At 43.4% G+C, this 12,223-nt stretch overlaps 1 protein-coding gene across 2 annotated transcripts in view; it reads right to left on the minus strand.

Annotated features, from left to right (window-relative positions):
• smg1 (SMG1 nonsense mediated mRNA decay associated PI3K related kinase) overlaps positions 1 to 12,223 on the minus strand; it is a 50,548-nt gene that overhangs the window by 27,537 nt on the left and 10,788 nt on the right. For both annotated transcript variants that reach the window (XM_044051578.1, XM_044051579.1), the window contains exons 10-30: positions 11,768 to 11,941; positions 11,234 to 11,455; positions 10,991 to 11,092; positions 10,221 to 10,511; positions 9,702 to 9,832; positions 9,302 to 9,463; positions 8,599 to 8,717; positions 8,396 to 8,483; positions 7,694 to 7,795; positions 6,451 to 6,591; positions 6,076 to 6,302; positions 5,691 to 5,890; positions 5,425 to 5,586; positions 5,036 to 5,190; positions 4,820 to 4,926; positions 3,387 to 3,695; positions 2,632 to 2,773; positions 2,070 to 2,220; positions 1,794 to 1,914; positions 781 to 1,026; positions 183 to 334 (exon numbers count right to left, since the gene is read on the minus strand). In XM_044051578.1, the coding sequence (XP_043907513.1) occupies positions 183 to 334; positions 781 to 1,026; positions 1,794 to 1,914; positions 2,070 to 2,220; positions 2,632 to 2,773; positions 3,387 to 3,695; positions 4,820 to 4,926; positions 5,036 to 5,190; positions 5,425 to 5,586; positions 5,691 to 5,890; positions 6,076 to 6,302; positions 6,451 to 6,591; positions 7,694 to 7,795; positions 8,396 to 8,483; positions 8,599 to 8,717; positions 9,302 to 9,463; positions 9,702 to 9,832; positions 10,221 to 10,511; positions 10,991 to 11,092; positions 11,234 to 11,455; positions 11,768 to 11,941 (3,504 nt within the window). The remainder of the gene's footprint in view (positions 1 to 182; positions 335 to 780; positions 1,027 to 1,793; positions 1,915 to 2,069; positions 2,221 to 2,631; positions 2,774 to 3,386; positions 3,696 to 4,819; positions 4,927 to 5,035; positions 5,191 to 5,424; positions 5,587 to 5,690; positions 5,891 to 6,075; positions 6,303 to 6,450; positions 6,592 to 7,693; positions 7,796 to 8,395; positions 8,484 to 8,598; positions 8,718 to 9,301; positions 9,464 to 9,701; positions 9,833 to 10,220; positions 10,512 to 10,990; positions 11,093 to 11,233; positions 11,456 to 11,767; positions 11,942 to 12,223) is intronic.

Below are 12,223 nucleotides of genomic sequence, written 5' to 3' on the forward strand. Positions count from 1 at the left end.
ATTACTAATAAAGGTCTGGTATGCTATTTATATACATGTTAGTAAGCACCTAGTTAATGGTGAATATGTGTTCCCTAATCTAAAGTGTTACCTTAACATTTTAGGCCTTTTACAGGGTCATCATTTAAATTTCAGGGTCTTTTTGAAATCAATTTAAAAACATTAAGGTGAAGCTTTCACACCTGTTTAAGTTGAGACGCCATGTCCTTCCAGTCAGCCAACAGCCATTTACAGAGTGTTAGCAGTGAGCGGCAGGCAGCGCCTTCGTTCTTCTCCACGTGGCAGTAGGACAGAGCAGCTCCACTCAGCATCTCCATTGCTGCCATGGACTGGCCTGTGGACGCAGAGGCAGACACTGTGATGCAGACAGCTCACGACATGTGTCGATATGCTCCAAACCACTGAGGGACGTACAAAATACTAATAAACTAATCTGTGGTGATGACGGCACGCATCATTCGCTGTGGCATTGTTTCGATGAGCTTCTGCAATGTCACAAGATTGCTCTGGACAGATGTGATGGGAGTTCCTAACTAGGGCAGCAATGGCTGATCAATAACTAAATGAATAGGCAACCATTTTGACAATTTATCAATCAGTGTGAGTGTTTTTCAGTAATTGGCCAAGCTCTCTTCATTTTTCAGCTTATTCAATGTGTAAATATGGTTTCTTTGCTCAATATGACAAATGGACCTGACAACTAATCAATTAATGAAGTCTAAGCCAAAAACTGCCATTCTACTTCATCACATTAGCCTTTGAACGGCTTGTGCTCCTCACCTGCAGTTCTGAGGACTTTGGCTTTTTCGATCTGCAGCTCTGCTCCCCATTTCTCTGCCAGCATGCCGTCCAGAGACAGACGCCTGAAGGCCTGGCTCAGATCATCCGGCTGATTGTCTTCTCGTGTCCCGTCAGTACACTGGCTGAGAAGACGGGAGGCCAGGGCGATGTTGCCTTTCTTTCGGGCAAATTTAACAGCTGTCAGACAAAGCTCGACTAGATGACCATCCATGGAGGAGGAGTAACCTGAAGAATGGAGAAACGGAAACATCTCAGCATGAGTCTGAAGTCAAAACCCTTATATTTCCAAACGTGCAAAATTCTGTCCCACAAGACATCATATTACAATTATGACATATGTACGTGTGTAGCAGAGAGTATTAATGTCTGGAGCAGAGGGTGACGACATACTGTCTGGGCACAGTTTTTGTAGCTAGCATTTGTGTTTGAGTGTAACAGTGTTTGCAGTGTTCACATTCTGACACGTCCTAATTAAAAATATTTGTTCAGTACGTCCTCCATGACCGGAGCACAGACTCAGTCTGATACAGTCACATACAGCAGCAGTTTATGCAGCAATCAGCGGTGCTGTCCCTAAGTGTTTTTAACTGATTTACAGCTGGACAGTGTTCGGCTCGATCCTTATGTAGGACGTCTCTTCCTGTGACGCACGCTGCCATGTTGATATTGTCAGAGAACTAGTGGAGGGAGGGGGAGAGGAATGGAGCTGAGCGAGTGAGCGCTGTAAAGAGGACAAATCAGAAACCCCCTGGAAGAAGTGGGTGTGTGTTTGCCTGTGTCTCATTTGCATATAAAGGGACCATGCACGAAAACCGAGCGTTCTGAAAGGGGCGGGTTTAGCAGGGTTATTGAACTGCTATGGTGCTTCATCCTTATGGTATTTTGACCAAAGCATGTCACTGACATGTTCATTAGGACACCAGGGAACTATTTTAATGGGGGAAATAGGGTATAATATGTCTCCTTTAACATTTCAGTCACAGGTTATGAACCTTTGAGTTGATGGAGGAGTTGTCTCTGGAACATGGTGTATCTGAGGGCCTGGAGGAAAGGCTGCACGTCCTGCTGCTTACAAGAGTTCAGAACTTCACTGCTTAGAGGAATCACACAGTCCTGCAGAGGACACGGACACAGAACATACATGTCATTCATCTTTTATGTCAGAACAATCTACAATGTTATTTGTATTTTTTGTTTTACAAAGAGTGCTGGATCTTCAATTAGTTGAATACTTTTACAATTGACCACCTCGAATGAACTAGACATACTTCCTGTCCAGTCAGCGAGTTCTCCAGGGTGGCAGTGCAGTGGAGTTGCAGGGTGGGTAAAGTGGGCAGGCTGTCGGACAGTGTGAGGGTGGACAGACGAAGAGGACCCAAGCAGATCCGTCCAGTCTGTTTCAGGCAGCGAACCAATGTGCTGGAACATAACACAAAAACTTTGTTTCTGTATTCAAATACTCATTCCACAGCATCACTGAATGTGATCGAGGACTTAACCACGTCCTGCAGGCGTGCCAGAGGGGAAAAGGCACAGTGTTGTGGTTGTAGCCACTGTAGCACGACTACACGTTACCTCCTCCCGCCAACCCCCAATCTACTGTCAACTAATAGTAACCATCCTAACTGCTAATTTACGAAAATTAATTTTCTGCAAAGTGTGTGAGGGAGAGCTATCGGAGGCCCTTCCTTCCTGCTGCAGTGCTGCCATCACACCCAGTCACCACTGTGCGCTCTAAACATGATGCAGCTCTGCGATGGCTCAAAATGGTTGTTGAAAAGAATTTGAAGTTGTACTAAAAGAGGTTTAATGGTGGTTTGTTGTACTCACTCTGGATTGGCTGAGGTCTTGTGCTCCTGCTGTTGACTGGCTTTGGTCATGGCACTGACAGCAGTCCGAAGGAGCTGCACCTCGATGGCTCTGTGCAGCTCAGTGGGATCAGGACTCATCGATGGCAGGAGCCGCTTCAGATCTGACACGCAACAGAAAAACTAATGAATCACTCAAATTTAGAGTATTCATTTTAATTAGGGCCGTCAAAGTCTCTACGTGTAGTTCCGTGTTTAAAAATAAAGATGCAATTAAACAATGGTGTCTGAAATGCACACGTCTGAATACTTACTAATTTGAGATTAAAATTTCAAATTTAAGATTAACGAATTTCAAAATGTGAGATTATTTTTATTTATTCATTTATTTTAATCTATTGACAGCCCTAATTTTAATTAGAGATTGAGCAATTAAACTGTATTCAAGTATAATGCTCGTTTTTAACAAAGTCAAAGCTTTTCTTCTTTTTCCGATTAATATCAAAGTTTAAAACAGTGACATTTGGTGCAGGGCTGATAAATATTTAAAAACCAAGGCATTCTTGTTGTGGACAAGTGAAAAAGCCTTTAATAGTAGAGCTCATGTATTACAACATTTAAAAACTATGCACCAATGTGTAAACTCAGGCCTCGTGGACAAACCACACGAGGGGCAACCAGAGAGTAAAAAGTCTCAAGGCACCACCAGCATTGATGCATTGATTTTGAACTTCTCCACAACAACAGTGCCTTCACTCAGCATGTGTGGTGCGTTACCTAGCTTGTCCTTGCTGCTCAGTGAACTGTAGTCCTCTCCTGGCAGAAGCTCCAGCTGAGCCCCACACTCGGCCAAGTCTCCGTCCTCAAAGCGGCTCAGAGCCTGAATGTAGTTGAAATCTGTCCTCAGGTTGATGTTGACTGGACTGGTGGAGTTCTGTTTGAGGGAATTGATGGTGGCCTGCCACTCCTTCACCGAGGCCCAATCACAGAGAGCCACGTAGCACTGACATACATTGTTGGCCAGGAAGTTGATCACCTCAGGAGAACACTCGCTGGATTTCAGCAGCACAGTCTTCCTACTGTCACCTTTTCAAAGAACCAGGTACATCACAACTGAGACGCAACGACTTCAAGCGATACATTTCATATGGTGTATGATGTTTGTATGACACACTGTGTCTTACATATATCTGACTGCACAAGCCGACGCAAACTCGGCCTTACCCAAAACACTTAGCCACTTCAAAAAGGCTAAGTGTTTTGGCAAAAACCTGAGCCTGGCCAAAGCCCACCTCTGTATCACTGCCACATGTGAGACGTGCGGTTGGTGGTTACACCCGCAGATAATCTGCACGGTGGGTGAGTGAAAAAACTATTTGGATGACTTGCAGACTGGTCGCGGTTGAAACAAACAAACAAACAAACAAACAATACGTAGGTTAACATATTAACGAGATCTGAAATGTGAACTTTCTCAAAACGTTATTTTTCCATCAGGAGGAAATGAGTTGACCTGACGATCTGCAGCTGCTGTGTTCCATAGTCTCCATGAATGATGATCGATGACGATGGATTATTGATATTCAGCAGCGGGTGCGGATGACATCACAGCTCACCCGAGCATCTCTATCACCTATTTTACTCTCACTGCGGTTTGATTTTATTTGTAATTAGCATCAGTGTGATTGATCCTTTTGTGTCGTTTAGTTGTCGGTCACTGCTTTGATGGTCAATATTGGACATTACAGCCATGTTTTACAGCCTAAAATCTACAGTGTAGAATATTTTCCATCCTCCGCTTTACAGCTGACAAATATTCGACACGCGAGTCTCGGCGATCGACTCTCAAAATGCCGTGTCGTTCCCATCCCGAGCTGTGTTGCTTTGGTAGGTTTGTGTCACTGAGGTAAAAATTCCAAACTTATGAACAGATGGAACAGAGAGTCAACAAATCCTGTATGTCGAGACATAGAACTACAATGATAAAGTGGCAGACGCATTCTTCTAGATGAACCTACAATCTGTTCTCCTGCCAGCCATGTTTTCACCAAGGCTGTCAAATGCGGGTTTTGTCAGTGATTAAACATGTCTGTAGGACACTGGTTATGTCAGCTCCTTACACAACCACACGTCAGAACAGCCTGATACATTATAAATGTGAATATGAGAAGAACTCTTTCAGCTAGACTGCATTAAACACAGGTGGTTACCGTTGTTGTGCTTGGGACTGCTTGTGTTGCTGGAGTTCTTTATGCTGCAGGTCATCCCCGTGGCCGCTGACAGCTGATCTTGATATTCCAGGGCGGCCTTCTCAAACCTGCACACACACACAATTACTACTGAGAGGAGGACAACCAAACAAATGAAACAAGGACCAAGGCAACTATTTTGATGTCTGGTGAAATAAAAAAAAGAGTGTTGCTTACCGGCCCTCAGCCTGCAGAGCGACTGATGACAGCCAGCCCAGACTCCTCCCTGTGGTGGACAGGCTCCAGGCTGTGAGGCCTTGGATCGCCTCAGGACAATGCAGCTCACACAGAGCCTCCACCAGCAACATCAGAGGAACCTCCACCTCTGGTATCTGACGAGCACACAGAAACAAACCCATCAGCTATTCACATGTGATATGACACACACTGCACTTTAATTTACAATGTTTTATACAGCGGTTATTTACTTGCATTCCTGAACAGAACACTTTGTTTTAGTGGTTGAATGTTATGTTTGATTCATTCTGACTTCTCAGAGACACACACGCACACACACGCGCACACACGCGCACACACGCGCACACACGCGCACACACGCACGGTACCTGGGTGCTACTGTATTTAATCTCTGTGAGCAGGTCAAAACCGTGACGGACAGTCACAGCAGGCTGTCCAGATAGGAGACCAACCCGCATCAGGGCAAGGCGGATCCTGGTCAGCCAGTCTTGGCATGTCTGCCGATTAGTGTAGAAGAACGTCCTGATGCCCTGTGACAAAGAGAAGGAGGTATTTAAGTAATCATGTATACTCAGGCGAGTGAATGTCACAACAGAGATTGGGGTTTTTTTTTGATCATTTTTTAGTTGCACACCTTTGGGGGGGCAGTGAGAGCGTTGGCACAGCCCTCATACGCGTTGTACATGAGCTTCTCCAGGTTCTCCAGGTACTGAAGCAGCAGAGCGAGGCGAAGCTGGTTAGAATGGTGACCATCGCTGTCACTACCAACACCAGCCCACGCACCCACTTCCTGCTCTGGGTTCAGACTGTGAGCAGCCAGACTACGGATTATTCCTGTCACAAAGACACAGGAGAAATATCATTTCATTTCAGTGAAATACTTAAAGTGAATATTTTCTGGTTTCCTTGCTTCATATAACAAAGAAAGTCAAATCAAACTGAACAATTTTAGTTCATTTGAAAGACACGTTCATGAAAAGCAAGTCAGTGTGGACACAAACTGGATGTCATCCGTTTACCCTCAATGGTCTGGAACGTGTCCTGAGCTCGACCCAGCGGTGTTCGCAGCTTTGACAGGACTGTGAACTGTGCAGCCTCCCACACGGCCCACTGCCACAGCACCACCTCAGTTTTCAACAGAGCCCGCGGCACCACATCCGGCCTGCTGACATCACTTCCTCCTCTGGCATCTCGCTTCTCCAGCCGCTGGCAGCTGAAGTACAGACGCTCCATCCAGGGATCTTTCCTGGAGTCGGCAAATGTGACACTGAGAAAGTGTGTGCAGCCACCATGAGGTAGATACAGACCGCTTTCATTTGGTAGACTATAAAACATCTGTGCATGCACACAGGACTGGAAAGGAAAAAACAGAGTCATCGCTCACTGACACGTACCCTCCACGGTGCAGGACCCCATATAAGATGAAGCTGATGAGGTCACTGAAGTCCTGGGGGTGGAAGGTGCTGCTAGGTGCTTGGTTCATGTGGTGGCGGATGGCCACTGAAATCTCCCTCATTTCAGGGTGACAGTGGTTACTGTGAACAAACACAATTATACACATCTCATTAAAGACAAAGACAAAGGTGTGGACATTGTACAGGACTACAAATACCTGGGAATACACACTGACAATAAACAACACCGACTCTCTCTACGAGAAGGACCAGAGTCGTCTCTATTTTCTCCTTCAACATCTGCCGGACTATGAGTCTGTGTGATCCTCTATGCTGTTGCAGGCTGAGGGTAGCGGATGCTAACAGGCTGCTAACAACAAGCTGTACCACAAAGCCAGTGACGTGGTGTGAGTGGAGCTGGACTCTCTGATGACAGTGTCTCCCACACACACCATGACACGCTGGTGTCACACACAGGAGCCCATTCAGTAGAAGACTAGATTATCCATTCAATACTGTATATGTTGTACATATTGATATTTTTACTTTACATGAGAGTGTATATTTTGGTGTTTATTCTTCTCTTTTATTATTCTTTATTTACACGCTCTTTGAATGGGTGCAGCTTTAACACAAGAATCTCACCCCAGGATCAATAAAGTATTCTGATTAAGAACTTCACAATATGATTATGGTTCAGAGAATTATGATTGCACAGACACACACACAGTTGAGAGAAAGTTAACTCGGGTGAATGTCGATTTAAAGACTCGTCTGAAATATCATGTGAACCCACTGTTGCAGTGAATGTTATTTTCTTCAGACAGACAGAATGTTGACACAGATCTTTCCATTACTTCACAGCATCTCCTCAATGTGGGCAACATGTTTTATACATGACACTAACCAAATGAGTGACAGGCAAAGCACTTCTCTTTGGAGTCACTACAGCAGAGTCCTCTGTTAAATACTGAGATTTTAGACAGTAGACACATGACATTATGACATTTAGTCATCAGTGGGCAGCAGTCTGTTGACATCACATTTTAGTATCAGCTCAGATCACTTGGGATCTCGCCAGAGCAGGTACCAAAACAGTACCAGGTACTGTCCCTAAAGAACCCAAACCCAAAACAAGTAGAGTTGAGTCAAGTCGTGCTAGAACTGTATAACAGAAAAGCGCCGTATGCGGAGAACAGATTGGATTTCCTGTAGCAGCACGGCCGGCAGCAAACTGTCTTACCTCAGAGCCACATCAAGAGGGATTGTCCTGAGCAGCTTTCCATAGGCTTGCCTCACCCTCACTGCTGAGTGGACCAACTGTACTCTGCACACGTCCAAACACCTAACAGACATGACAAACATTACAAATGTTTCAATCCATGCCAAATCAAACATGCTACATACTCTAACAGTTTACATGTATGATTGTTGGGCTGGGCCTGTTTTCCACTTCTTTAAGTGAAACATGGCATTTAAAAAAGGGTGGTTTTCATTTTAATAATAGGTTTTAATTGCTTTGTTGGAAATACAGTGTTAACTTTTTAATAACAACACATTATAACAATGTAAAAATCAAAAAAATAATAAGTAGAAAGTGATTGAAGTAATTGACCTAGTGTAGCAGAGTTGACTCATCACAAACTCAGTGAACTCAGTGGAGGCTACACTCCAAACACCACGATGCTTGAATGATGTAAACAGTTTAACAAGAGTTCATCAAGAAGAACTGATGGTCGTTTATAGTGAATCTGAGATGATGTCATCAGCGCTGGTGAGAAATGATAAGGTGAGTGACTTGTGTGCGTTCATGGGGCTATAGCGCAGCAGATAATTGAATGATTGTTCGCCACTGTGACGGAGTGACTATGTCGGGTTCAGAAGAGAAATGCCGCCCGAGAAACACACTAATGTACGTGTGTGTGTGTGTGTGTGTGTCGTTTACCTCTGCAGCAACTCCGTGGACAGAGATGAAGACAGCACTTGTAAACTGTGGCAGGTCTGCAGGCAGATACTCTGATCTTCATTTAGAGCTACCCAGACAGCGAGAGAGAGGGGAAAAAATCAACTAATGAATATGCGATACACCTAAAAATGACACAAACACAAATCTAGAGATTGTGTTTGAGAGAGTGGATGTGGGCGCACCGTTTGACAGCAGGCCCCTGCAGAACTTGTTAAAGGAAGGCAAGGAGAAGAGGGGGCTGTAGGTGTCAGACTTCTTCATGAGCACAGAGATTTCCTGAGCCCAGGTCAGCAGGAGCTTCCTGACAAAGCAAAGTATCACAGAAATTCAATCAACATTCATTCATTTGTGTCATTTTATCTTCCGACAAAAGGTTGACTCAATCCAGAACTCTCGCACACACACATTTCCAGAAATCTCTTTTAAAAAAAAGGAGATGAAGAAATACATGAACAGCATGAAAATGTGTCAAAAAGGTATTTTTCCTAAATAACTCATATTCAGTGGCCACCAGTCATAAAAACAAGAAACATTTTAGAAATCTTTCTACTACTAGTTTAAAACTAATTTATTTTTAAACTGAATTCACCTTTTTATAACCAGATTAGCGCCAGCTCACTGGGCTTCTCTGAGAAGTCACAAATGAATCAAGCAAAACATTCAACAACTTAAACCAGTTTTCTAGTTTTTCTGTAAAACAGTACATTTGAAAAATGATGGATTACTTGAATATTTACAATAATAATATTTAAACATTAAAAATATAATTTCCAACGCTGTTAATTTAGGAGGTGGTCTAATACATTAGTAAAGCACTGTATATAAAAACCCTCACTGAAAGTAAAATGAATGGCACTGTTGAGACGAGGGACAGAGAGAAAATACCTCGCTTCAGGGTAAAGCTCTTCCTTGGTCAAGAGACCTCCCAAAAGGCTCAGCAGTGTGCTGAAATGTTTCTTAGTCGCTGTGGTCACAGTGCTGATGACGGCACCATCAAACAGGGAGGGAGAAGACGACGAGAGGCTGGATGAGATGAAATGATCATGTCTGGAAAAGAAGGAGTAGGTGTTACATTTATTGGAGATTAAGCTTTGAATGGGACCAATTCAAACTTTGATGGACCACACAAAAAGCAAATTTTACAGTAATATTAAAACGTCTTGACTTATTGTTACCGACAGTTAAACACAGTTGCAAATACTGTGTAAATGTGAATGTTTGAGTAACAGGAGATAAAGATGTAATGTAATGTTTTACAGTACAGGTGTGTGTGTGTGTGTGTTACCTGGTGCAATGTGAGAATAGGGTATAGAGTACAGCATACTGGACAGCAGGGAAGTAGACGGCTAACTCAGAATGAATCAGCTTCAGGTTGTGACTGAGAAGAGTGAAGACAGTGGGGGACAACGCCCACATCTAAAAAAGACAAAACACAACAATCAGTGCACAAATGAATTCCTTCAATACTGTTTCATTGAGATATCTTTTGATTTGATTATAGTCAATTGCGGTGATTCTGTAGATTGATTTTAAAAGGCATAGATTGTCTTTTCCCTGTTTTCAGGGCAGTGGCCCAATTTGATCAAATTAATACTTAATATATGTTCAAAATATCAAATCGATCATCATCATCATTATTATTATTATTATTATTATTATTATTGTTATTATTATTATTATTACTATTAATAAATTATTTTCAACAAACAAATTATTGCCATTAACCCTTGTCCCCCAACAGTTGTAATATTGTATTTAGGTTGCTATTTGGCGACCAACGGTACAGAGAAACGAAGTGGCGTACCCCAATAAGAGAGTTCTTGGTGTTGCCGATGGTGGTGAGGGTGCTTAGGTTAAAGATGAGGGTGTATTGGGCCTTTTCCACAGGTAAATTGAGGGAAGCAAAAGCAGGGTGCTGAATGGTGTTGTACAGGCCATCTGCTAGTGGTTGTCTCTCAGCGGGCTCCAGGTCCAACATCAGGCTGGACAGGGCACACACCATCTCACCTAAAACCATTTTATAAGCTGCCTCCAGAGTTGGAATGTTTTTCAGGCCCAACAGAGCCTGATACACACTGTGAACAGCTGTCATCACCTGTGGAGTGCAGAAACACACATGTACACATACATATAAACTCCAAAAAACGTTCAGAAACAATCATTTAGTCAACTATTTCTCCCGTTAAATAATATCAATTGGTGTGGTACTGTATATCACTGGAAAGCCTGATTAGTCGCCTTTACAGTGATCTATAACTTTCTAAGGATCACGCTTTTGTGGCTAAACGTGTGGTTAACGGCCCCAAAAATGTGCCAAAATCGCCTGCAATGTTAGTAAAATTAGTAATAAAAGTTGCTCCCACAGCAATAAGAAAAAAAACAACACATAAAATTATTTGCCATTTTTACACTTGGAAAGCCCATTAGCAGCTTGGCTTTTTTTTCCCCTCCTCCTCATGCTGGTCACTAGCCTGCTCCCATTTTGCATCCCATTCCTCAACCAGGAGTTGTTGAAGGTCAACCAATGTGGTTGTGTTGGTCACTTTAGCACGTAGAGCTCGCCCAGTCACGCACCTCTTTTTCTCGGTGGAAGCGCAGCTGCAGTAGCTTGGAGTCCGGCGCCAACAACTTCTCAACAAAGAACACAGGCAACTTTGTGTTGATTTGGTCCACAATCTGAAAACAACAGCAGAGTCTACGATGATGTTACAGTAGGGAATGCGTTACAGGTTCATTTCTGGACATCACTGGTTAGGATGGTTCTCAGACCAGACTACTCTCAAAACACATTTGTTAAAAACCACAGAGGGACTGTACCATGGTAAGAAGACTGAGCACTGCAAGGCTGTAGTCTGTGCCACAGGCCTGGCAGCAGTCCAGCTGGTCCAGGCCATAGGCAAGGACAGCATCCATCAGGTGCCCACAGGGTTCCACACTGGCCAGCAACACACCCACACACTCGTTCCCTGCAGTGAGAACGGCCTCAGAGAACTGGACCTGCTTCGCCATGGACACACAGGCCAGAACCCGATTCAGAACCTTAAGAATACAGAACAGAGAGAGAGAAAAAAACCTTTTTAATATCACAAACGTTCTGGTTTTAAAGTAATTATAAAGATACAGTATTTTAGTATGAATACAGAATTTCACATACTACCAATACATGAAGTTATAATATTTACATTCCTCACTTTAACAGCAGCAAATATGACAAATAAGTCCAAGAAAATTGGTAAAATGTGGACATTTCACACACAAAAAAAATCTGATTTGGCCAAACTCTGCTGTACATCCAGAAAAGTAAAAACAATCGAAGTAGAAACAGTGCTTCAGCCTGCACGTGGCTCTTACATCAGTGACGTAGACCTCAGTTATGGGTGCACCTCTAAAGGGGCTGAATCTCTCTCCGATGCTGCGCACCACTGTGCTGAAGACCCTCAGAAGAGCAGCTAGCTTGGGCAGTGACACGGAGGGAGGGGGGATGTCTTCATCCACAACCTCGCCCGACGCGACATGACTCAGATCCTAAACAGAAAACAGTTTCTCAGTTCACTGCTGTAATGTGGAATCTACCAAAGTAAAATGCACAAAAACAGTGAACAGTACAAACCTGAAAAATACAAAAGACAATACACCCAGATAATATTATTTACATCACTGTTGAAATATCTGTACAATTAAATGTATGTGTGCATGTGTATACACATGTACCTCAAGAATGCCTTCAGAATGTTTGTTTTGAAACGATATGCAGCAGGTGCAGTATATGCAGCAGCAGGTGCTGCAGTACATGCAGCAGCAGGTGCA

The sequence above is a fragment of the Solea senegalensis genome, linkage group LG19 (genome assembly GCF_019176455.1).
Source record: "Solea senegalensis isolate Sse05_10M linkage group LG19, IFAPA_SoseM_1, whole genome shotgun sequence".
In the NCBI taxonomy this organism is placed as follows: Eukaryota; Metazoa; Chordata; class Actinopteri; order Pleuronectiformes; family Soleidae; genus Solea; species Solea senegalensis.